General features: G+C 42.8%; 1 protein-coding gene and 1 long non-coding RNA gene across 5 annotated transcripts; both read right to left on the bottom strand.

Annotated features, from left to right (window-relative positions):
• Nucleotides 1-1,707: 1,707 nt before the first annotated feature.
• On the bottom strand, nt 1,708-27,175 carry fam219ab (family with sequence similarity 219 member Ab). Of its 3 annotated transcripts, none has more exons than XM_014160082.1 (6): nt 26,887-27,175; nt 14,005-14,107; nt 9,413-9,515; nt 9,097-9,177; nt 8,833-8,908; nt 1,708-3,246 (listed from the first exon to the last, which is right to left on the bottom strand). In XM_014160082.1, exons 1-6 carry the CDS (start codon nt 26,893-26,895, stop codon nt 3,088-3,090), a joined length of 531 nt encoding a protein of 176 aa, XP_014015557.1. In that variant the 5' UTR covers nt 26,896-27,175; the 3' UTR covers nt 1,708-3,087.
• LOC106580055 (uncharacterized) lies at nt 19,294-26,834 on the bottom strand. 2 transcript variants are annotated; one of them, XR_001322792.3, is made up of 2 exons: nt 25,681-26,834; nt 19,294-20,558 (listed from the first exon to the last, which is right to left on the bottom strand). It is a non-coding gene; the product is annotated as an uncharacterized LOC106580055 (long non-coding RNA). The 2 variants fall into 2 exon arrangements; XR_014381810.1 differs by lacking the exon at nt 25,681-26,834 and adding an exon at nt 23,310-25,672.

Raw genomic sequence — 27,175 nt, forward strand, 5'->3', positions numbered from 1 at the left:
TACTTTTCCCCCCTCACTGTAGTAAGTTATTAAGTATTACACCTCCAGTTATCGATCTGTAATTCCAATAAATAAGTGGTCTCAAAACCCACATTTACACTCAATTGCACACCTTTGGAATGCAATGTTGGCTAATTTGATTTGTTATGATTTTTTTTACCTTTGTCATGCTGTCATTGAGAACTCTTGAGAATGACTCCAATTATTCCCTTTTTCTTCTCTTTGTCCTCTTGGTGGCTATGGTCTCCAGGCGAGAGGCCATTCCAGTGTACCTGGCCAGACTGCACTAAGAGATTTTCGCATTTAGACTGGGGGAGAAGCACTTAACCTGCCCGCTATGTGACAAACATGCACGCCGCCACGCAGGCTTCCACCCCATCATGCTTCAGGGCCCAACAGTCAGAAGATGCCGCTCCTCTGCCTCCCTCTCCGACTCTGGAGACCAGAGCCCAACTGGTGTGTGAGACACGCACGCGCAAGCACAAACAAACACAAACACACAACAAAATACACTACTGGTAGATGGAGTTCTCTTAGAAAAAAGGTCCTATCTTGAACCTAAAAGGGGTTATTCAGCTGTTCCCATAGGAGAACCCTTCGAATAACTATTTTTGGTTCCAGGTAGAACCCTTTTCAGTTCCATTTAGAACGCTTTCTACATGGAACCCAAAAGGGTTATTTCTACCTGGAACCAAAAATGGTTCTCCTATGGGGACAGCTGAAGAACCATTTTGAAACCTTTTTTTTTGAGAGTAGGCTAGTTACTTTATTTTCTGTTAAATGTTTATAAAAATGTTTTGATACTGTGTGCACAGTGCCCTACTGAACATGACCCTGAATGTTTTCTGTTTAGTAATAGCTTCGTACTGGTCTGTAGTGACCCCTGGTGGTGTGAGCAATATTGTCACTGAAATGTTTGTTTATTTGGACAATGTTTTTACACTGCCAGACAATGAGAGGCCTTGTGTAGAAAAGTGTTTCATAATGTAATAGTATAAATCACCTTGGCAGTCATGTATGTGCTAGTAGTTGACAATAAATTGCCTAAATTATGGTTATGTTATATCTTGTTATAGGCTACCACAAAGCAGTGCAGTTAAATGGGTATTCATTTATGGGATACTCATCAAACTGAGATTGATGTCAAATTGCCAACTGTTAAAATATCTAAATACAATGTGAAGTTCTGTTGCATCTTAGATTACTACTACAACATTTGCAGTACTGCAAATTTTTTATTTATTTTTATTTCTCAACATTTTGTAACTTTGTACATTCATTTTGATATTTGCATAGGGGGTTGTGTAATACTGTGTGCCTTTCAGCTTGCATTTCTGCTCAGCATTATTGAAGTTTTGAAGTTGTTCTAATTTTCTGAAAGACTGAAGCTGTCATTTTCAACTTGAACCTGTGGATAACTTATGATACTACTGCTCACCATAAATGCCCGTGTCATCAATTGTCAGAGACCTTTAACATTAAAACAATTCACTTTGCACATCTTTATGATCTATGTGATGCAATTACCATACACTTACCCTACCCATATGATCAACAGAGTGCATGCCAAGCCCCACAGCTGTACTTAGTACTTGCCGTCACCCTGCAAGTTTTTGTCATATTAACAATAACTGGATGTAGCAAAGCAATTTGGAAAATGAACTTTTTTTATGTCCAGAACTGTAGATATTAGACACCCTATGCAGGTTCAGATGGCTTTGTGTTTATTGATATCATACACTACACAGAACAATAACACTGATAAATACTGGAATGGAAGTGTCCACATGAGAACATAATCATAATTAGTTTTTGTTGTCTAAATTAATGTTCTTTACTTCAGGCATACTCTAATTGCAAATCAACTCTGAAGGGTGTTTGAGTGAGGGTGAGAGTGAGGGATTAGTCCTTAAAGTTAATGATACGTATGACCACTAGATCACCTTCCAATCAATCACGAGAGTGAAATAAATTGCACCCCACTCATTTAGTTGACGATGTATGTGTGTTCTCCTTTGACATTATTTAGAATGATTGTGCCAATCAAGACTTGTCAGCAGGATGTAATTGGGGAGTGGTTAGTTAGACACTGTGGGAGGGGCATGGTAGGATGTCATAACAGGATGTATCCAAAAAGCTGTTGAATGTCAGCGTATACTTTTATTACACAAACACTTGTTCCCTTTGGCCTCTATGGGGGTGAATTGTGTAATCTAGCTGTGAAAGCATTGTGTTCTAGAATGAGTCCAATGATAGGTGGGCAAAGTATGAATTCTATATCATCGCAGATTAGGGAAATATGTACGCATATCACCTTAGAACCCAAACAAATTCAAATGTGCAAGAATTATACATTCAAAAGTGATAAATCAATGAAGAATAGACAAATTAGCAGTGTGCAAGTAGTAAGACGCGGGAACAAACAGCCAATTCAGATAAATCTCCCAATCCATTTACAGTAGGTGCTCATCATGCAGTCATCCCTTTGCAATACATTCATCCCTAAAAACCAAAACCATAAATACCTCAAACCAATAAAAAATAATAAGAAAGAGGGCAAGAATGTAGACTGAATGAGTGTATTGACCAGGCCGGTGCTACACAACCCTGCTTTCAGTACCAAATTACAGATACCAGATATACATAACCAGATATGCATCTTCAAAAAACACCCCAGTCCGTACAATCATACAGATCCTTCAAATAAAAAGTCCATGACCAATAAAAGATACTGAATAAAACGCAATAAATATGACCTTGAAGTCAGGTAAGCAGAGCAGCTTTGATCAGCAGTAGTTACAATAATATGTCTTATTCTTAGGGACATGAAAATTATTTTGTAATCATTTTCACTTGTATAACACAATATTGGCCCGGAGGAGGCATCGGAGAGGCCTCAAACACAAACAGAAGTGCATGTCCTACCATAGGAGGAAGTAATCACTGTTAGTCGTATTTGAAAATGTTTGTGTATTTTTGTCTTAATTTTCCTCGTCTTAATTATTTGTTGTCATACAATTATCATGTTCTGTCAATGCTCTCTGTCGCTGCTCTAGTGACAGAGTGAACTCATGGCACATGTGTGAGCTACTGGATTTGACAGGCGGTGGAGGAAGTGGCTTGGCAGCACATGCAGGTGGGGTTGACAGATTTGGGCGGGATCAGATCCAGGTCCTCGTCATCAGGGATCTCGTCCAGCCGGTAACCATCCTTCAACAGCTGGATATTCAGGTCCTGGTTGATTTGCTGTGAGGGTGGAGATAATGGACATGTTACTAGGGGTGTAGGAGATTATCAGCCATGTTACTAGTGGTGTAGGGGATTGTCAGCCATGTTACTAGGGGTTGTAGGGGATGTTACTAGGGGTGTAGGGGATAGTCAGCCATGTTACTAGGGGTGTAGGGGATTGTCAGCCATGTTACTAGGGGCTGTAGGGGATGTTACTAGGGGTGTAGGGGATAGTCAGCCATGTTACTAGGGGTGTAGGGGATTGTCAGCCATGTTACTAGGGGCTGTAGGGGATGTTACTAGGGGTGTAGGGGATAGTCAGCCATGTTACTAGGGTTGTAGGGGATTGTCAGCCATGTTACTAGGGGCTGTAGGGGATGGTCAGTCATGTTACTAGGGGATGGTCAGTCATCTTACTTACTTTTTTCATGAAAGTAACACAAAATAATATAGCTAGTAATATAACACTTTACTTTCCACACTAAGTAATATTGTAAAGTAACAAGTAATATGTAAAGTATTACTTTTACATGCAAATAATCCCAACCCTGCTAAGGGGTGTAGGGGATTGTCAGTCACGTTACTAGGGGGTGTAGGGGATGGTCAGGCATGCTACTAGGGGGTGTATTGGATGGTCAGTCACATTACTAGGGGGTGTAGGGGTCTGTCAATAATATTACTGCGTCTGAAGAAATGTTACCATAAACTTTAAAAGGCTGATTAGTAGAGTCTTCAAGGAGTACCCATCATGTGACTAAGGCTAGTCATATTGTTACACAGGGAAATCAATGAACACTATGACTTATCACAGATTCCAAAAAGTTACTGGAGTCTACTTACTTCAGTGATCATATCAGGAAACCAGGAAATAGTCTTCGTACAATCGCTAAATGGCTTTATGATAAAGATATTAGGCTAAAATAATGAATGTAAGTGGCTTGGAGAATGAGTCTGTTGTGGTGTTGGTTTGATATTTGGGAAATGATTATAGGTAGCCTGAATTTTTATCCAACAGTAATCCGCATTTACTGTAATTAGGTTTGTGAAGGGAGAGAACCTTGAGATTGTGAGTGTGGTGGGGAGTGATTGGCAAAGGCTTGGCATGACTGTAAAGCCTATTACAGATACAAATGCCGAGATGAGACAAGATGGTTTTATTCAGTTTTAGAACAAAGTTTGCTTGATCTAAACAGTCTAGTTTCAGAACGTCTCATGTCGGCTAAAGATTTGAAAAGAGACGGGTCCGTTTAGAAAATCAGAGAACAGTACGCAGAAGTTCTGTGTTTAGTCCAGCAGTTAGCTAGCTAGGCAAGCAGACAGCTACCTAGCTACAGTCAGATCCATAATTATTGGCAGCCTTGGTAAAGATTAGCAAAGATTGCATAAATTAAATAATACAAATTCTGAGCTATATTGTATGCTATAATCTTTGAAAATTATATTATTTCATACTAATATACTAACAATTGCTCAGAGAAAGACATTTTGTTTAATACATCTCAAAAAGACAGTAGTTAAAATGATTGGCACCCCTGTTTTTAATACTCCAGCACCCAGTCCTTTATTTTTTCTAAAATGTTTTATTACCATTCGTCCATACAGAATCTTTCAAGATCCTTGATATCCTTCGTCTGTGTATATGGACTGCCATTTCATTGGGGTTCATCTCCGGAGACTGAGATGGCCATTGCAAAATGTAGATTTTTTGGTCAATTAACCATTTCTTTGTTGATTTCGATGTGTGCTTGGGGTTATTGTCTTGCTGGAAAATCCACTTTTTTATTTTATTTATTTCACCTTTATTTAACCAGGTAGGCTAGTTGAGAACAAGTTCTCATTTGCAACTGCGACCTGGCCAAGACAAAGCATAGTAATTCGACACATACAACAACACAGAGTTACACATGGAATAAACAAAACATACAGTCAATAATACAGTAGAACAAAAGAAAACAAAAAGTCTATATACAGTGACTGCAAATGAGGTAAGTTAAGGCAATAAATAGGCCATGGTGACGAAGTAATTACAATATAGCAATTAAACACTGGAATGGTAGATGTGCAGAAGATGAACTTGCAAGTAGAGATACTGGGGTGCAAATGAGCAAGATAAATAAATAAATACAGTATGGGGATGAGGTAGGTAGATAGATGGGCTGTTTACAGATAGGCTATGTACAGATGCAGTGATCTGTTGTGGCCGAGTTTCAGCCTCCTGGCAGAGGAAACCAGGTTTTTGGCTAAAATGTCCAGATACTTGGTAAAGTTCATGATGGCGTTGATCTTAACACAGGCCCCAGGACCAGTGGAAGCAAAATAGCCCCATAACATCAAAGATCTCCACCATATTTTACAGTCGGTATGAGGTTATTTTCTGCATATGCATCTGTTTTTTGACGCCAAACCCATGGCCAGAGAACTCTATTTTCATGTCATCTGACCATAGCACTGGTTCCAATTCAAGTGCCGATGCCATTTAGCAAACTCAAGGCGGTGCTATGGTCAGATGACTTGAAAATAAAGCTATTTGGAAAGACTGATAACCCTAAACACACATCAAAATCCACAAAGAAATTGTTAATTCATCACAAAATCAATTAATGGCAATGGCCATCTCAGTCTCCGGACTTGAACCCCATTGAAAACCTGTGGTTTAATTTAAGAGGGTAGTCCATAAGTGCAGACGAAGGATATCAAGGATCTGGAAAGAGTCTGTATGGACGAATAGTTTAACCTCTCTAGGCTAGGGGGCGGTATTTTCACGTCCGGATGAAAAGCATGCCCAAAGTAAACTGCCTGCTACTCAGGCCCAGAAGCTAGGATATGCATATCATTAGTAGACTTGGATAGAGATCACTCTGAAGTTTCTAAAACAGTTTGAATGATGTCTGTGAGTATAACAGAACTTATTTGGCAGATGAAAACCCGAGGACAAACCATCCAGGAATTCTTTTTTTTAGGTCACTCTTTTTTCAATTCGTTTTCTATGGGGATCTAGATTTCTAAGTCACTTGCTTGCAGTTCCTATCGCTTCCACTGGATGTCAACAGTCTTTAGAAATTGGTTGATGTTTTTCCTTTGAGAAATGAAGAAGTAGGGCAGTTCAGAACGAGGGTCAAGTGAAGTGTACTGTTTGTTAGAAGTGCGCGACCTGAAAGCTCGCTCCACTTTGTTTTTATCCTGTATTGAACACAGTTTATCCCGTCTTAAATTTATCGATTATTTACGTAAAAAAATACCTAAAGTTGTATTACGAAAGTTGTTTGAAATGTTTGGAGAAAGATTCAGGTAACTTATTAGATATTTTGTAGTCATGTTGTGCGAGTTGGAACCGGTGTTTTTCTGGATCAAACGCGCCAAATAAAGGGACATTTTGGATATATAATGACGGAATTAATCGAACAAAAGGACGATTTGTGATGTTTATGGGACATATTGGAGTGCCAACAGAAGAAGCTCGTCAAAGGTAAGGCATGAATTATATCGTTATTTCTGAGTTTTGTGTCGTGCCTGGCAGGATGAAATATGATTGTCTGTGTTTGTTTGAGGGGTGCTGTCCTCAGATAATAGCATGGTTTGCTTTCGCCGTAAAGCCTTTTTGAAATCTGACACGGTGGCTGGATTAACAAGAAGTAAAGCTTTAATTTGGTGTATTGCACTTGTGATTGTATGAAAGTTAAATATTTCTAATAATTTAATTTGAATTTGGCGCTCTGCCATTTCACAGGATGTTGTCAAATCGATCCCGTTAACGGGATTTGATCCATAAGAAGTTTTAAGATCCCTCCCGAAGTGTTCTCAAATATCATATAACATTTTAGAAAAAGGCTCAGTACCAAGGGTGCTAGATTATTGAAAACAGGGGTGTTTTATTACTTGTTAAACAAAATATCTTTCTCTGAGCAATTGTATTAGTATAAATGAATACAATTGTACTATTTGCATGCAATATTGCTTAGTATTTGTGTATTTTTTTGCTCATCTTTATCAAGGGTTCCAATAATATTGGATCTCCACCCTCTCCGAGTTGGGTATCTCCGGCGCAGCTCACTCTTGGATTGCGTCCTACCTGACAGGTCGCTCCTACCAGGTGGCGTGGCGAGAATCCATCTCCGCACCACGTGCTCTCACCACTGGTGTCCCCCAGGGCTCAGCTCTAGGCCCTCTCCTATTCTCGCTATACACCAAGTCACTTGGCTCTGTCATATCCTCACATGGTCTCTCCTATCATTGCTACGCAGACGACACACAATTAATCTTCTCCTTTCCCCCTTCTGATAACCAGGTGGCGAATCGCATCTCTGCATGTCTGGCAGACATATCAGTGTGGATGACGGATCACCACCTCAAGCTGAACCTCGGCAAGACGGAGCTGCTCTTCCTCCCGGGGAAGGACTGCCCTTTCCATGATCTCGCCATCACGGTGGACAACTCCATTGTGTCCTCCTCCCAGAGTGCTAAGAGCCTCGGCGTGACCCTGGACAACACCCTGTCGTGCTCCGCTAACATCAAGGCGGTGACCCGATCCTGTAGGTTCATGCTATACAACATTCGCAGAGTACGACCCTGCATCATACAGGAAGCGGCGCAGGTCCTAATCCAGGCACTTGTCATCTCCCGTCTGGATTACTGCAACTCCCTGTTGGCGGGGCTCCCTGCCTGTGCCATTAAACCCCTACAACTCATCCAGAACGCCGCAGCCCGTCTGGTGTTCAACCTTCCCAAGTTCTCTCACGTCACCCCGCTCCTCCGCACACTCCACTGGCTTCCAGTTGAAGCTCGCATCTGCTACAAGACCATGGTGCTTGCCTACGGAGCTGTGAGGGGAACGGCACCTCCGTACCTTCAGGCTCTGATCAGGCCCTACACCCAAACAAGGGCACTGCGTTCATCCACCTCTGGCCTGCTGGCCCCCCTACCTCTGTGGAAGCACAGTTCCCGCTCAGCCCAGTCAAAACTGTTCGCTGCTCTGGCACCCCAATGGTGGAACAAGCTCCCTCACGACGCCAGGACAGCGGAGTCAATCACCACCTTCCGTAGACACCTGAAACCCCACCTCTTTAAGGAATACCTGGGATAGGATAAAGTAATCCTTCTAACTCCCCCCCCCCCCCCCAAAAAAAAGATACAGATGTACTACTGTAAAGTGGTTGTTCCACTGGATATCATAAGGTGAATGCACCAATTTGTAAGTCGCTCTGGATAAGAGCGTCTGCTAAATGACGTAAATGTAAATGTAAAAATGGATCTGACTGTATTTAGCTAGCTAGCCTAGCTAATCTGACTGCAGTTAGCTAGCTAGCCTAGCAGAATGTGTGCCCTATTTCTGGTGCATGTATTTCATGATGCTCGTTTGCTACAACACCTTGCTACAAACAGTGGCAACTTTGTTTCAAAGTTGTATTGTCATTGTAGAGGTACCATCACCATGGAAACGGTCTCAACGGCACGTCTCGAAATGTTTTATTTGAATGCAGCTGTCTTTAGTCAGCTGTTCAACACAAAATTCTAAAACTGGTTAGTTTTGTCTTGCCTAGTCTATCCTTATGACGGCTGTTGTATCTTTACCGGGCTTAAGTAGTGTTACCCAGAGTGCATAGGTACCTGGGCCCTCACACATCTCACCTCGGCTGAGGAGTATCCCGATGAGGAGTATCTGGACATGTCGAAGTCATCGTCACTGCAACATAAATGGAAGTGTATGGTCACTTGCATAGATTCATGTCATCACTGTTGATCTTATATTTATGTTCACCTCACACACTGCCCATAACCTACATTCTGTATCTACAGTATGTTGGCAGATCTGAGACTAAAGGGTGATGGTGGACATTTCTGTGTATGACCGTCATTGACGTTGTCACATACCTGTCTGTATCTATGGCAACCAGGGGCTTCTCATCAGGGCTCTGGTCTAAGGAGGAGTAGCCCTTATTGGGCACCACCAGCCTGTGGAGAGGGAGAGAGTGAAAGAGAGAGGGAAGAGTTATAGCTGGGCAGGAGAGTGAGTACACAAGGAAGAAGAGGTAGAACAGACCAGGATGAAAAAAAAGAGAGTGAGTGAGTGAAAGAAACAGGAGAGGTTGAAGATACCAGTGAAGAGGGAGATAGGGAGAAATAAAACAAAAAATAATGTAGGGCCAAAATCAAGAAGGCCCAAATCAGGACCAAAGTCAGCTCTCACCGTGTTCTGGCCATCACATTGTTTTTCTTCGGCTGCTGGTTCACTGGACTACCTACATTGCCATTCTTCAGTGATCCCTTCCTGGCCAGCTCGCGCTGTTTCTCTGCACATCACAGAATGTGATATTAGAGTATGAACAAAAAAAACACAGAGTTTACAAAACATTTCCTAATATTGAATATCGCGCTAAGAACAGGCTCAGTTTGTTGGGGCATGACTCTACAAGGAGTCGAAAGCATTCCACAGGGATTCTGGCCCATGTTGACTCCATTGCTTCCCAAAGTTGTGTCAAGTTGGCTGGACCATTTTTGATACACACGGGGAACTGTTGAGCGTGAAAAACCAAGCAGCGTTGCAGTTCTTGACACACTCAAACTTGTGCGCCTGGCACCTACTACCATACCCCGTTCAAAGGCACTTAAATATTTTGTACTTGCCCATTCAGCCTCTGAATGTCACACATACACAATCCTTAAAAATCCTTCTTTAACCTGTCTCCTCTCATTCATCTAAACTGATTGAAGTGGATTTAACAAGTGAGATCAATAAGGGATCATAGCTTTCACCTGCATTCACCTGGTCAGTCTATGTCATGTTTTGTACACTCGGTGTATACAGTACGGTCACAGACAAAATCCTGCCATGGCTGCTCTCAGCTGACCAGTTTCCTGACATCATTAAACTGGTCATCTGGTTTTGAGTCAGTACTGTGCCAAATATGCCAGGGCAGGGCCATCTTAACCTTATAGCTAAAGGACAGAAAAAATAAGATGCTCTACAGGAATAACAGCGTCCATCCGAATCATCTTGGCTCCTGGACCCTGTCCACGCATTTCAAGGCTGCATTAAGACAATGACTTATCAGTGACCCAAGCCCAACCATTGTGTCGCTGAGTTGTCATAGTGATGCTGCAAATGTACATTGTCCCGGGGGCATTGGCAGTCATAATGTGAATAACCTAATTTATGTCCCTCTAACCCCCCTGGATGCCTCTGTTAATCCTACAGCTATTGTATGCTGTAATCATGTGCCCATGAACCTGAGTTATACTGTTAGCACTGAGGCGGTTTGCCCTAGTAGGAAGCCCACTGTGTGCAGCTCACCGTGCACTATCAACTCAAACATAAATATCACTGTCATGTCCATCTCTGCTAAGCCTCCCAGGAAAGCAATAAAAACGATCAATAATCCCAGAAAAGTGCTAAAAATAGCCCACTACATGTCCAAATGTATGTGGACACCTGCTCGTTGAACATCTCATTCCGAAATCATGTGCATTAATTTGGAGCTGGTCCCCCCTTTGCTGCTATAACAGCCCCCACTCTTCTGGGAAGGCTTTCCACTAGATGTTAGAACATTGCTGCGGGGACTTGCTTCCATTCAGCCACAAGAGCATTAGTGAGGTCGGACACTGATGTTGAGCGATTAGTCCTGGCTTGCAGTCGGCGTTCCAATTCCTCCCAAAGGTGTTCGATGGGGTTGAGGTCAGGCATCTGTGACGGCTAGTCAAGTTCTTCCATACCGATCTCAACAAACTATTTCTGTATTGACCTCACTTTGTGCACAGGGGCATTGTCATGCTGAAACAGGAAAGGGGCTTCCCCAAACTGTTGCCACAAAGTTGGAAGCACAGAATCATCTATAATGTCATTGTATGCTGTAGTGTTAAGACTTCTCTTCACTGGAACTAAGGGGCCTAGTCCAAACCATGAAAAATAGCCCCAGACCAATATTCCTCCTCCACCAAACTGTACAGCTGGCAATATGCATTGGGGCAGGTAGCGTTTTCCTGGCATCCACCAAACCCAGATTCGTACTTCAGACTTCCAGATGGTGAAGCGTGATTCTTTACTTCAGAGAACGTGTTTCCATTGCTCCAGAGTCCAATGGCGGCAAGCTCTACACCACTCTAGCCGACACTTGGTATTGCACACAGTGAGCTTAGGCTTGTGTGCGGCTGCTCGGCCATGGAAACCCACCTCATGAAGCTTCCGACGAACATTTCTTGTGCTGACGTTGCTTCCAGAGGCAGTTTGGAACTCGGTATTGAGTGTTGCAACCAAGGACAGACATTTTTTTTACGAGCTACGCGCTTCAGCACTCTGCGGTTCTGTTCTCTGAGCTTGTGTGGCCTACCACTTTGCGCCGAAGCCGTTGTTGCTCCTAGACATTACCACTTCACAATAACAGCACTTACAGTTGACGGGTAGCTCTAGCAGGGCAGATATTTGACAAACTGACTCGTTGGTAAGGTGGAATCCTATGACGGTGCCAAGTTGTATGTCACTGAGCTCTTTAGTAAGGCAATTCTACTGTCAATGTTTGTCTATGGAGATTGCATGGCTGTGTGCTCGATTTTATACACCTGTCAGCAATGGGGTGTGGCTGAAATAGCCGAATCCACTAATTTGAAGGTGTTTCCACATACTTTTGGTCATGTAGTGTCTATCAGGAGGTGTGAAAGGAAGGCCCAAAAAATGTTGATGTCTCCAGCCACCCAAGCTATAGACTGTTTTCTCTGCTTACGCATGGCAAGCAGTACCGGAGCAACAAGTCTGACACCAACAGCCCCCTGAACATCTTCTATCCCCAAGCCATAATACTGATACATAGCTACAAAAATGGCTACATGGACTATCTGCATTGTTCTATATGTTGCAATGACTGTATACACACTCACAGGACCCTACACACTCACTCACACACACTCACACTCCAACACACACACTCACACTTAATTTGCTCACACACAAATAAAACAAATTCATACTGACTCAACACACACACACACACACACTCATACAATCATCATATACACTGCTGCTACTCTGTTTATCATATATCCTGATGCCTAGTCACCTTACCCCTATACATATCTACCCTTACCCCTCCAGTATCCCTGCCCATTGTAAATATGGTATTGGCACTGACCCTTGAACTGACCCTGTATCAGTGGTGTAAAGTACTTAAGCAAAAATACTTTAAAGTACTACTTAATTTGTTTTTTGGGGGTGTCTGTACTTTACTTTACTAATTATATTTTTGACAACTTTACTTTTACTTCACTACATTCCTAAAGAAAATAATGTACTTTTTACTTCATACATTTTCTCTGACACCCAAAAGTACTCGTTACATTTTGAATGCTTAGCAGCACAGGAAAATGGTCCAATTCAAGAGAACATCCCTAGTCATCCATCTGCCTCTGATCTGGCAGACTCACTAAACACATGCTTTGTTTGTAAATTATGTCTGAATGTTGTGTGCTCCTGGCTATCCATACATTTTAAAAACACAAAAATTATGTTGTCTGGTTTGCTTAATATAAGGAATTTGAAATTATTTATACTTTTGATACTTACAGTAAGTATATTTTAGCAATAACGTTTACTTTGATAAATACTTTTAGACTCTTACTCAAGTAGTATTTTACTGGGTGACTTTCACTTTTACTTGAGTCATTTTCTATTAAGGTATCTTTACTTTTACTCAAGTATGACAATTGGGTACTTTTCCCACCATTGCCCTGTATATAGCTTATTACTTTCTCGTGTTCTTCTTATTTATATTTCTTGTGGGTTTTTGGTCTACTTAACTTTTTTTTATAGTACTACTGATATTGATTACTGAATTGTTGGGAAAGAGCTCACAAGAAAGGCATTTCACTGCACTTGTGCACATGACAATACAAACATGAAACGTGAGACGGGCTAGAAATATTTTTTTTAAATTCAAATTTTTTGTGATGCTTGCATTCAATTGTCACTCCCTGTTGCACACAACAAGCTTCCATTCCCCCCCTATCACAAGGGAATTCATGGCTGATTTAAGATTAAATGTTCAACCGTGGTATGGTCAACCCTGTTACTTTGGCACAACCCTGTTACTTTGGTTAATAGACACTTACTATAGTCATTTTTTTAATTTAAACTCTTGAGAGTTACACTTCTAAAAATGCACTGAATTGGTGGAACGACCCAGTATCCAAATCTGTGGGTGATGTGTTCCACCTGTGGGGAAAACTTTTACTCAAATAAATGTTTTACAATCTTAATGTGGCATCACGCACAGACGAGGAGGACAACAGTGTACAGATGTCAGGCTAATGGCTGCAGTGGGCTAGCTTGAGGTTTTGATATATCAGACCTTTTGGGGCTTGGGGCGGAAATCTGTGGGACCAGGGCTTTCCAAAAAATAGGAGTCCCTCCCTCTTCGCATGTGTTATGGGAACATATTTGTTAAAAGGATATTATGAGGAGGGATTGGTCATCAAAGACATGTCTTATTACAAAATTGCTAAACTTGCTACGTAAAATGCTCCTTTCTACTCTCGAGTCATTCAATGATTTTACAGACTGGACATCATAATGAGATGTATCAATGTGTTTATATTTATGCCTTTCATTTTGGTAATATGGTTTTGGGGAATGGTTGAGCCTTGACTCCGGTACACCTAGCCTTTGTATTGCTCCCTTATACCTTGTATTCCTCCCCACATCTTTGTATTGCTCTCCAGTCATGTGACCCCTGTCCAAGGTGCTGAAATAAACAGAAACAGGCAGCAGGTTCTGCTGAGCCTTCTTACACTCACCTATCTTCATCTGCAGAGGAGAAGGCTTGTAGTTAATAGTGACTGGCTCCTCCTCCCTCGTGTCTGAGTCTGCTTCGGAAGAAGCTGTGGATGATGCAGGGTCCTAGAGAGAGAGAGAGGGAGAGAGAGAGAGAGAGGACTCCCATACATATAATCTGGGATGTTTATGATATTGTTTAGGCTAGTAAATACAAGCCTAATACAATTCTGTCTCTCATTCACACACCCATATCAAAGGTTGTCAGGCAGTCACATCTTCATTGCACACAGTCCATTCATCGACTCCCATGATGCACATTTCACTCATAGCTCCCAACAGCTACGCCACCGAGGATAGAAAGGCCCTTCAGTTGAATCTCGGTATTCTATTCCAGATAGGTTCAACTGTACCCCAGGGCCCTGAGAAACGAACTCTGTACAGCAAACAAAGCTGGCCTACTGACGAGACACATCACTATATGTCTAATAACATCTGATGCGAACCAGTGGGTTTAATTCAGAGTTAAACACCACATATGATGTCGTGGAGGATACTGCTCCACGCAGTCTCTGCATGATGAAGAAATCGAACATCAGCTAGGCCTCAGTTGCTCTGATAGGCTACCCGATTGCTTTGTAATGTTCAGTAAGAGCCTACAATTCAATAATAACATCATCTGTCACATCCAATGAACTACTTAGGATTTTTGCAGTGACAGTGTTAAAGCTGGCCTTTGCCTCATAGGCCTATGCTTGTCCCCAGAGCGGATGTGCTTCTGCGAACGTGTAGGGATGTTTTTTTCGCCAGGCATCGCGGATGACACTACACAGCTCGCCATCTCAATCTCTTAAAAAACGGATAGTCTGTTGATTGAGATCTTCTCTAAATTCGCTTCTCATCGCAATAAAGACAGGCATAATATTTTATTGACCTTATGGTTGCCTACCAAGAATAACGCTACATGTGTTACCTTTATCAGAGATAAAAATAAATGCTACAAAATATCACCAGGCCAATATCTAAATTCAACAATCCATTATAGCCGGCATGTATGTTGTAAAACACCTAGTAGGCTAGCTTAGTCGCATAATATAGGAACAGAATATATTAGCCTATGCATTAATTTATCATCACAATGAAAAAACACATTCCACTTACAAGTGGCTGCATCTCTCCCTGGACAGCGCTCGGAACCTGAAATCGATCTACTGGTATCTCTTCCATCATTTTGGCGACGTGTTCTACCTTTTATTTCTCGGTAATTATACGGCAGAGCCGTGTATTGGGCCAAACGTGTGATTAGTTGTGCCTCAGATTTTCGGTTTCTCAGATTTCTTGCAATCTCTGCGATTCTCCGGTTCTCTGCCACATCCCAGCAGGCAGTATCTATGCAGTGGTAACCAGTCAGTAACTCAACCACCCACTTCCGGGTACGGATCCGTTAATCGGTCTCGCCCATAACGCTGCCCGAGAATGAACGTAAAACCGTTTCACCATTGCCTGACAATGTGGACCCGTGATTTTTTTTACGGCATAACTCCAATACAATCCACATTTGTAGCCAAGGCTATATACATCGATAAGTGCACTTGTCAATATATATATATTAAGTGCACTTGTCAATATATATATATTACCAGTCAAAGGTTTGGACGCATTTACTCATTCCAGGGTTTTTCTTTATTTTTATATAGTGAAGACATCAACATGATGAAATAACACCTATGGAATCATGTAGTAACCAAAAAAGTGTTAAACAAATAAAAAAAGGCATTTTATATTTGAGATTCTTCAAGTAGCCACAGTTTGCCTTGATGACAGCTTTGCACACTCTTGGCACTCTTGGAACCACGCTCAGAGGGGTGGCAAGGCCTCTTCTGGCATATGACATAGCGGATAGTTTAAATAAAGTTTTTTTTGAAATATATTGCATTTTTTTTTGTCGGAGAACATCTATTCCAAACTGCCTTGTGACTTCCCCTCCATTACATTTCGAATGGCTGGCAATTAAAACATGTCCATTATCATTCCAGCAAAGAGCAGCAATATCATGTACTAACGGCACACTAATCAATAACAAAGCCTAGGCTAGTATATTTAGACATTATTATTTGAAAGGACAGTTATCTTAGCCAGTATGAACCAGCAGATGGTGCTCCAAACATAGGCTATGTGATGAATGGAAGGTTGGCGAGACATTGTAATTCCACCCCTACAAATTGCATGAGACCAAGGTAAGGCCCCAGAGGCCATGTGGTAGGCTTATGGTCCTTCATCTTGACACAGAGCTTATTGTGTGTGTGTGTGTGTGTGTGTGTGTGTGTGTGTGTGTGTGTGTGTGTGTGTGTGTGTGTGTGTGTTTGTGAGTATGTATGTGCGTATGTGTGTGCGTGCTTGCGTGTGTGGGCATGCATATCTGGCGTGTGTTTACAATTCAACATTCTTGGAGAAAGGGGAAATGGAACCGTAGCATGAGGGAACATCATGGCAGTCACTACAGGTGCGGTTTTGTCCACTAGCCAGTGGTGCTGAAATCGCGGCTAGACGCTTCTGTATTTTTATCGCCATGACTTGCGGTAACTGTCCATGGTACTGAATTGATAGTTACGCGTGCGCGGTACACAGGCCAACATTACATTACGTCTTCCTGGGACTTCTCCAATATGTAGGCCTATGTTAAAACCGTTGCACATTTGCTCCTGAATCGCCTGTTTGAGCTACATGCTTGAGACGTCTATATGTTCTGGATCCGACCCATAGCAGCCACTCATCTCTGTAGTAGACGGCAGCTGCGCTAGAGCGGGGTGTAAGACAACATCCCAAAAACGGTTCATCTAAAGTCCGAACAGTTTGAACTACAGACTATTATGACTCCATCATAGTGAGTTTAGATTACTTTCACGAACACAGGACTCGTTAGAATGTAATAGTTGTTTGATATACAAGCTCATAAAGAAGTAGTGCATTGTGATCATTCCTGAGGTTTCTTGAGCTTTTTTATAGCTAGCTGTCAGACAGACTTCAAACACGAACAGACAGACCACAGGCATGGGTATAAGACAATGGTGATGTTTTGTGTATAAGACAATGGTGATGTTTTGTGGATATAACAGTCCATTTGATCAAGTTCCACCCAGGGAATAGTGTCTAATACTTTGTTAGAATCATTTTGTTGCTGTCACTAACTTCAAATTGAATACAGTTGTCACAAACTAGTTTCACACTGAGTCAACATTTCCTGTACTTACATTATTCTTAGAAATGCTTTTCTATCAGGTTTTTGTTTGGCGGAACTCATTTTTGGAGTGACATTAGTGAATAAAACTCATTAACTTCATTCTACTTATAGCCCTGGTTTTACAGAAAAGAAAAGAGCAAATCACATGAAGGTGAGGCTAAATATGAGGGAATACAAGAAGATACATGACATTAGTGACAAAACAGAACTCATAGGCTGATTTGTTGAATCATAGTGATTTACATTTGGGAATCGGCTTGATAAACCCGATTTCAGAATGTTTATTTTGGGGTGGGAATCCCAATGCCACCCATTATACAGATGTGATGTGATCAGATGTGATGCTGACTGGAGACTCATTCATTATTCACTTCCACTACTGTGTGTCCTATGCCCCATTATCTTTCAATAGGACACACACACACACACACACACACACACACACACACACACACACACACACACACACACACACACACACACACACACACACACACACACACACACACACACACACACACACACACACACACACACACACACACACACAGATCTGTATCCTCAGTGACTGACTTCATCCCAGCCTTTCTCCCTGGTTGTAGGTTATGGAAACCCTGAAGCGCTGCAGATGGAGAGGCAGATTATTGCGCTGTCTTCTGTTTATTAGTAATTTGCGTTTGCAAATATTTTCTCGTTGCGTTATGTAATGCCATGCTGAGTCCAGCTCTTAAATCTCAACCAGGTTAGGTCAATTGGAAGACTGAATGATGAGCAAGCACTACCAATGCTTCTGGCTAATGCAGTCCTTTCATTATAGGAGGGATCCCATGGATCTAAGCTTACCATGTTGATAAGAGTGAGTGGCGGAGGATTGGCAGTTCCTCCTAACCCCATCAGAGAAGGTCTCTCAGCCCTTCAGGGGTCAATCTCTGAATCATGGAAGTTCAACATAGTCATTCATAGTCAGTATTGCATTAAAATAAGTCAGAACTTGTCATTTGAAATTAGTGACAGTCAAGTGAACTGTCCTCCACAATACCTTAGTGTTTCTTTGCGAGAGGGAAATGTCACCTTTGTTAAAACATGGTGGGACATATCACATTAAGTGTGAAGAGTCGCCATTTTGATGGAAGAAGCTTAATGGACTTTATTTTACATTTCCTCCCTTAGACTAAACAACAAATATGTCCTTCATACCTTTACAGACACAACGGGTGAGGTTACCTGAAATTGTTCGACAGAGAGAGACAGAAAGAGAGAGAGGCAGGCAGGCAGCTAAAGAGCAGGCTGTAGCAGAGCTGGTGGAGGGGGCAGCAATAGAGGGACTCCTCTCTGATGAACATACTGATTTAGTAAAACCCTGCTAGGTAGAAGCACAACAAGCCACCAAAGAGAAGACAGTTGTGTAGAGAGATAGAGGACAGCGATGGAACCGAGGCACTGGATGAGACCCTGTGGCTTATGGTCCTTCATGTTGACACAGAGCTTATTGTGGGTGTGTGTGTGTGTGTGTGTGTGTGTGTATGTGTGTGTGTGTGAGGCTTATTAGCTAATTGCTATGGCCTGACTGTGTATCCTCCAGTAACAGTGCCTAATTTGTAAATCAGGAAGTGCTGGAGCACATGTGAACGCGAGACACTGAATGACCTGTGGAGCTCAGAGATCCTGTATTATAAGCCTACACATATGCAATGAATGTGTATTACAACGCATCATAGACTAGCATACGTAAATTATTTCTGAGCAGATCGGAGATATACATTACTGTAGTTATTCCAGGTCTGTGTGACAATGACCATAGCAGTTGTCAAAACAGATCTGGAAGGCTTATGACGCAACTTACAGCAGCTACAGGAGTGACCCACACTAATGACATTGTGGTTAAATCAACACCATGGAAAACGTGATTCAAGACCTGCTAGCCCCAGCCTTTACTACAGTGCATTAGTTGCATTTTGCTCCCCATATTTCGATGGATAATCATGCACTGTGAGGACAATGCTGTGGTTGTTATTTTGTGCTGGTTGTAGTGACATGATTTATGAAAGTCAGTAATATACATCCCCAAAAGTTACACAAAGTAAAACATTTATTGTGTTAATAAAATATTAAATCCAACATTATGTTCACGATTCATAGAACAACATCACCATCATAATTACACATGTGGAATGCTTTTCGCATAGTACAGTACATGGTAGATCCTTCCGTTTCAAGTAGGGAGTCTTTCTAAAAATTCTCATTATACTGTATTTTTGGGTGTCACTCCTTTAGAAGGTTATGAACCCAGTAAGTGGCAGATGGACACATTTAAGTGTTACAGCACAGCTTTTAGTTGAAATGTTGAGTTAATTTCCCTTAGTTTAAGAAAAATAACAAAAACAATTGAGATCCTTGAACGTTCTCTTAGTAAACAACACGTCAAAACATCCCTTTCTTTCTCTCTCGTCCATCATCACGGCCGTCCTTTGTTTTCGCATCTATCTCTCTATCTATCTCTCTTGTGGTCCATTTCACTATACTTGGCATCCTTATTTCTCCAGTTAGTAAACATCAATCTGTTGCTGATGAGAGGAGAGCTGTTCGCTTTCCCTCTGTCCCTCCATCTCTCTTCTCATTCGCTTTTTCATTTATCCTTTCCCTCAATCACCAGACTGGTTCAGTGGAGATGAGCAGGGTAAGGCCAGACTGCTGAGTTTAAACAAACTGACAGATGGACTGTCCCAGAGCAGAGCCAAGGAGATAAGAGGATTTATGTGTTTTTTTACGTAATGCGTAACACTTGTCATGTTCTTTTGCTCCGAGATCAACTGAGTGTCAGGGAGAGGCAAAGAGAGAGAGAAATGGACTCAAATACAGACAGAGAGAGAGAGAGAGAGGTGTGTGTGTGCATGTGCATGTGTGTGTGCAGTCTGTTTGGCAAGATAGTTTTTTTCCTCTTTACGTTCATCATCAGGCTACAGTGAGTAAGTATTTCTGCTCGCCCTTCTGCTGCTCCTGGACTACTGTCAGCACTGGCGCCCTCTCTTGGCAGGAAGGCACCTTGCAGGCCTTGTAGAGGATGACAAAGAGGATGAGGGTGAGGACGCCCACTACAGAGTTACACACTATGGCCATTATGGCCCATGCAGAGAGACCTGTTCTCAGCTCTGTCTCCATGTTCAACTTCCTGGTTCACCCTAAAATCCAACTTCTGTGGATAAAAATCCTCAAAGTTCCACTCAAGCCCAAATCAGTGGTTTACTGGCACATCCTAGTCAATGGTCTGCTGTGGGCTTCATGGCTTTGGCTGACTGATGCTGTGCTGTCCCTTGTGTTAGCCCCAACAAGTGGCCCCTGAGCAAAGAGGGAAATGGGAGATATAATACATTGACATGTACACGCACCCATTAAACACTGATATCTTACACAAACTAATATGCACACACATACACACTGAGATAATGGGCAGTCTTTTCCAGGGGTCAGGACCTCCCTGTGCAGGGACAATGTACCCGAGGTGAACATGTTCTTTCCTGAGGGGACCTGCTCTTCAGTCCAGACTAGCACGCTAGAGGGGTTAACTGGGGATGGATTACCATATCACTAACAGGTGATTCACCACATACAGATGTAAGATCGTAATCTGAGCCAGTTTTCTACAGCAGGAAAATAACCCTACAGCAACAGGAAATGTTGGATTATAACTAATGGACATTTTTGTGGGAGTTGATATTTTTTTCGTAAGGGACTTCAGAAGCCTTTTAAAACCGCAAATACACTACATTGTAGGAAAGTTCTCCTACAACAGGGTAATCAAATTAAGATCCTACATCTGTAAGGTGTCTTAAAGGCCCAGTGCAGTCAAACATTTGATTTCCCTGTGTTTTATATATACTGCTCAAAAAAATGAAGGGAACACTTAAACAACACATCCTAGATCTGAATGAAAGAAATAATCTTATGAAATATTTTTTTCTTTACATAGTTGAATGTGCTGACAACAAAATCGCACAAAAATAATCAATGGAAATCCAATTTATCAACCCATGGAGGTCTGGATTTGGAGTCACACTCAAAATTAAAGTGAAAAACCACACTACAGGCTGATCCAACTTTGATGTAATGTCCTTAAAACAAGTCAAAATGAGGCTCAGTAGTGTGTGTGGCCTCCACGTGCCTGTATGACCTCCCTACAACGCCTGGGCATGCTCCTGATGAGGTGCCAGACCTGGACTAAAGCATCCGCCAACTCCTGGACAGTCTGTGGTGCAACGTGGCGTTGGTGGATGGAGCGAGACATGATGTCCCAGATGTGCTCAATTGGATTCAGGTCTGGGGAACGGCGGGCCAGTCATAGCATCAATGCCTTCCTCTTGCAGGAACTGGTGACACACTCCAGCCACATGAGGTCTAGCAATGTCTTGCATTAGGAGGAACCCAGGGCCAACCGCACCAGCATATGGTCTCAGAAGGGGTCTGAGGATCTCATCTCGGTACCTAATGGCAGTCAGGCTACCTCTGGCGAGCACATGGAGGGCTGTGCGGCCCCCCAAAGAAATGCCACCCCACACCATGACTGACCCACCGCCAAACCGGTCATGCTGGAGGATGTTGCAGGCAGCAGAACGTTCTCCACGGCGTCTCCAGACTCTGTCACGTGCTCAGTGTGAACCTGCTTCATCTGTGAAGAGCACAGGGCACCAGTGGCGAATTTGCCAATCTTGGTGTTCTCTGGCAAATGCCAAACATCCTGCACGGTGTTGGGCTGTAAGCACAACCCCCACCTGTGGACGTCGGGCCCTCATACCACCCTCATGGAGTCTGTTTCTGACCGTTTGAGCAGACACATGCACATTTGTGGCCTGATGGAGGTCATTTTGCAGGGCTCTGGCAGTGCTTCTCCTGCTCCTCCTTGCACAAAGGCGGAGGTAGCGGTCCTGCTGCTGGGTTGTTGCCCTCCTACGGCCTCCTCCACGTCTCCTGATGTACTGGCCTGTCTCCTGGTAGCACCTCCATGCTCTGGACACTACGCTGACAGACACAGCAAACCTTCTTGCCACAGCTCGCATTGATGTGCCATCCTGGATGAGCTGCACTACCTGAGCCACTTGTGTGGGTTGTAGACACCGTCTCATGCTACCACTAGAGTGAAAGCACCGCCTGCATTCAAAAGTGACCAAAACATCAGCCAGGAAGCATAGGAACTGAGAAGTGGTCTGTGGTCCCCACCTGCAGAACCACTCCTTTATTGGGGGTGTCTTGCTAATTGCCTATAATTTCCACCTGTTGTCTATTCCATTTGCACAACAGCATGTGAAATTTATTGTCAATCAGTGTTGCTTCCTAAGTGGACAGTTTGATTTCACAGAAGTGTGATTGACTTGGAGTTACATTGTGTTGTTTAAGTGTTCCCTTTATTTTTTTGAGCAGTGTATATTTCCACACTATGAGGTTGGAATAGTACTGTGAAATTGTGAAAATTAGGATAATGGTGATTACTGAGGAAAAATGTACTTACTACGAATGTGATATGTGGTTGTCTCACCTAGCTACGGTATCTTAATAAAATGAATGTAGTAAATCGCTCTGGATTACAGCGTCTGCTAAATGACTAAAATGTCAATTTAAATAATGCCCTTTTAATGTAAGAGCTGTTTGAAAAAAGACTGCCTGAAATTTCAGCCTGTTTTGGTGGGATGGAGTTTTGGCCTGCCTAGTGACATTACAGTAAAGACGTTAACAGACCAATAAAAAAGAGAGTTCCAAACCTCTCTGCCAATAACAGATAGTTTTCAGTTTTTCCCCTCCCTACTCAGACCTCTCCTAAACAGTCCTCGAAAAATTCTTGCTTGAGAAATTGCTTTTTGCTAAGAAGATGTTTTTGATCATGTTAATTGAAAACAATCACAGTAACATCATTGTTACTCAGAGATTATTTAACATTGAGATAAAAACAGCTGCACTGGACCTTTAAAACTGGAACGCTTAATTGGTGGAACTGCCACTTCCGTTTGGGATATTACAACAATAAAGTTAACGCAAACAACAAACACTTTTTCCCCCTCTGACATCATTAGACGTGCAATAGAACAGCAGAATATGTACCGCAATTTCTTCTACCACGCTGTCGGAACCTCCTCTCCTCCGTTTCCCCTCTGTTACATCAACACAACAAAAACAATAACAAAGGTGGTGCGGTGAACAGTGGCGCTGTTTCCACTGACAAACCACTGAGCTGGCCTCATACATTGAAACACTGTTCTTAGGAGTGTTCTATACTTAAAATATTTCCAAATATTACCAACATATATTCTAGATGTAATCTAATTGCAAATTCAAATTTGTTTTTGAAGTAGACCCTATGATTGTGTGTTTAGTTGCAGGTTTGTGGATGCGTTGATATCAACCTGGGCCTGTACATGTGTGACTGAGTGAGTTTGATCGGGTCTGTTTCAGTGAATATAATTCCAATTACACTTCAATATAGAGAACACCCTCACACATTTCCCCATGCACATTCCCCATGATTGAGGTGAATTTAGAGACACGCTGCAGTTGAAAACTAATTTCAAACTTCTCTCCACTCTCCCTGCCGCTTAGTTTAGTTCCTATTAAGGGTTATGGCAATGATGCACTTGATTGACTTTGAGTAATAGAGTTAATATTATAACAACGGAATGGGTGGGATTTCTCGGCTCTGTCATCAGGCCACGTGAGATCCAGGCTCTCTGCCAGCTCTAGAATGTTCTGTAGAACTCTATTACTGATGAGAGGGTAAATGAGACCACAGGGTATCAAAAACAGGAGAGGAGATAGATTAGCTACACATCTGACTGGAGAGAAGAAGAGACCATCAAGTTGAAATGGCCATTTACATTGACATTGGAGATCATCATTTAAAGTAATTTCATGAGGCACCACTTGCCAGATCACTGGTCATTCTAAAGCATGCCTCTCTTCCTTATGGTCTTGCGAGCAGGGAAACTCCCAAAGCCAGGGTAGTCCCAACAGCATCACCACTCAGTGACCCCAACACTGAGGACAGTATGTGCCAATGAAGGTACAGTGACATCCAGTCGGCAAAACCTCATAAATGTATGATGGGTGGCACAACATGCCACCTCGCAAATCTTTTGTAAAGAGATGCATTTGAACAGTGCCCAAGAATGAGCCCCCGGGTCCTCAGCGGGCTTTTGTAAGCCAATATAATACCTTCAACTATCCAATGGAATAGCCGTTGCAGGGGGACCCCAAGACATTAAGAGTTGGGCACTCTTACGCCATGCTCCCGTTCTTTCCAAGTAAATTTGCAAAGCGAGTACTGCACATAAACAGTGAAGACGCTCTTCTTCCGTGGAAGTGAAGGGCGGCGGAAGCCATAAGCTCTAAGGCGAGACAATTGCAATTGGGAATCAGGTGGGTAGGACCCCGCTTTGGTAGCAGCGAAGGTCCGCTTCCCCCACTGTCAGCCTCTGTTAGGAGAGCCGAACTGTGGGTTTCTAGTCTGCTGCATCGCTGGGGGAATTGCTTTATAGAAAACCCTGGTGCCAGCGAGTTGCCCTCTACCTGCCACGATCCTTGGCTCGTAGAGGCAAAGACCGGTTTGCCACGGTACCCAAGTTTGCGTTCAAGCAGTAGTTAAAGGCTTCGCCTTCCTTCTTGCGAAGTTTGCACTTCTGCCGGCTACAGAAGGCCCAAACGGTTCCTTCGGCATGATAGTACCGTCAAGGAAAGCTGCCTTTTCTTTGTCCGAGACGCTGGACAAGTTGAGCCACAGGGCTCTCTCCCCATCACCAGAAGACTAATGGCACGCCCACAGCCTTGGATGGCACCTCTGAAGGCCTGGAGTTTGAAATCTGCACTGACACAGATCTCGTCCCATCGGTTCTGGGTGGCTGAGCCTTTGATGGAAGGTCCAATACAGACATTTTTATCTCAATATCAATAAAGTTCTGGGTAACAATTAAGTACCTTAATGTGATTATTTTCAATTAAAATGGTAAAAAATAAACAAAAATATCTTCTTAGCTAAGATCAATTTCTCAAGCAAGAATTTTGCTTGGACTGTCTGGGAGTGGTCTGAGTGGGGAGGGGAAAACTGAAAACAATCTATTATTGGCAGACAGGTTTGGAACTCTCTTTCTTATCGGTCTATTAACTAATTTACCATCTGGTGGGTCAAAACTCCATCCCACCGAAACAGGCTGAAATTTCAGGGGGTCTTTTCAAAAAGCTCTTACCCTAAAAGGGTAATATCATAATTTTCACAATTTCAACCTCATAGTGTGAAAATATGTACATAAAACACAGGGAAATCTGTTTTGTACTGCACTGGGCGTTAAGAGATTGCCCATCTCTTGTAACAAATTGGCCCGGTAAGCCAACAGTAGCAACTTTAGCTTCAATGCCTGCACTGAACATGTCGCAAACACGTAGACCTTTGAGAATATGGAAACGGTGAAATGCTCCGTCTTACCAGGCAGAGTAGTGCTGGTTATAGATGAGGCAGTGGGGTAGAGGTGGCCAGTCAATGTCGGCTTGACCACCAGCGGCTTGTCAAGGCCTATCTCCTCCATACCCTAAATGTCCATGCCAACAAAGTGCCTGGTTTGGATCTTGCTGGACAAGGGCTTTCCCCAGTTGCCTTTGACTAACGCCACGCTAGCTCGGACCACTGAGAGGAGTGCTTCCCCAGGGGTGTGCGAGAGGGGAGTCTCCTCCCGTAGAACCAGTCCCACGGGTGCAGGCCAGTCGATAGGGTTGAGCTAAACGCAAGAGTTGACCTAGCAATTCTACCCTTCCAGGTAAGAAAAGCTAGTTTGGTATAGCTAGCCTGGTGGTGAGTTACCCGGGTTAGCTAAGCCTTACGGTGAGAGCTAGCCCTTTGTACTGTGGTTAGCTATCCTTCCAGCTAGCTAGCCAAGTTTGCTAAAGCCTTGCGGCGTGGGATAACCAAGTCTCAATAGCTAGACACTAGCTACCAAGAGAGACTGAGGAGTAGAAAATAAATTCTACTCGAAGCAAAACTTTCCTCATATCTGTTCTAAAAAAAGCATTTATATCTATTTTTTTACCTCCCCTGAACAGGCCCCAGAAGTAACTTGGGACAGACTGACTGAGAGAATGTCAGTTGGATTTCAGTGACGAGTGAGTCCAAAGTGTACGATACAGGCCGGTGCCCTCTCCACCAGACATGGTCAATACAATGAAACCCACTGCCAACTGTTATGCAATGGCTATGTGGATAACAATAGTTTGTTTGAATGGGGTAGACGTGGATGAGCAGCTTGGATTCTGTTCTCTGGAGAAACAAAAAGAGTCTGTCTGTGTGTATGTGTGTGTGTGTGTGTGTGTGTGTGTGTGTGTGTGTGTGTGTGTGTGTGTGTGTGTGTGTGTGTGTGTGTGTGTGTGTGTGTGTGTGTGTGTGTGTGTTACACATAGGCCTACTGTTCCAAATAGCAGATTTCAACTGCACATGCAATAGTTGGTTGGGAAATGGCTATTTGGACAACAAAAGGGTTTTGTGCAACTGTTGTTCAACTTGTTGTCTTCTAATGATAGCTATTCTAGTCATCATCAATAAGTTAGACCAATAGGCACTAAAACAATGCCCTTCACAAATTCAATCACACTCACTCACTCGTAGCTGCTTCATTTAGCAGATCGCACCGTCCGGAATTACCATATTCATAGATCCTCTCCAAACATCTCCATAAGTCGACCAGACTCTACAACGGATTCCGTTGCCTCCTCAGGAATAAAGTTAAGCCAAAAAAGCATACTATTATCGTTTTACAAGGCAGTTGCCGCCAAGTTCCAGGCAAATCTTCCCAACAGTTCTTAGTGGTTCAATATCCACTGTGCACTGCTTGAATGAGAGAGAGCCTGCGAGGTCCAACCAGTTAGCAGACGGGTGATTCGAGCGAGGCGACAGAGTAGTGACGCCACTGTCAATGTGGATCACTGTGATG

Source organism: Salmo salar, chromosome 20, assembly GCF_965601325.2.
Source record: "Salmo salar chromosome 20, fSalSal1, whole genome shotgun sequence".
NCBI lineage: Eukaryota > Metazoa > Chordata > Actinopteri > Salmoniformes > Salmonidae > Salmo > Salmo salar.

Excerpts from the sequence above, each read along its gene's own strand:
- fam219ab (XM_014160080.3), bottom strand. The coding sequence starts at position 15,211 with ATGATGGAAGAGATACCAGTAGATCGATTTCAGGTTCCGAGCGCTGTC. Across the intron at positions 9,516-14,004 it reads TCCTCTGCAGATGAAGATAG|AGAAACAGCGCGAGCTGGCC; the intron begins GTGAGTGTAAGA and ends TGTGATGTGCAG. Across the intron at positions 9,178-9,412 it reads AATGTGATGGCCAGAACACG|GCTGGTGGTGCCCAATAAGG; the intron begins GTGAGAGCTGAC and ends CCCTCTCCACAG.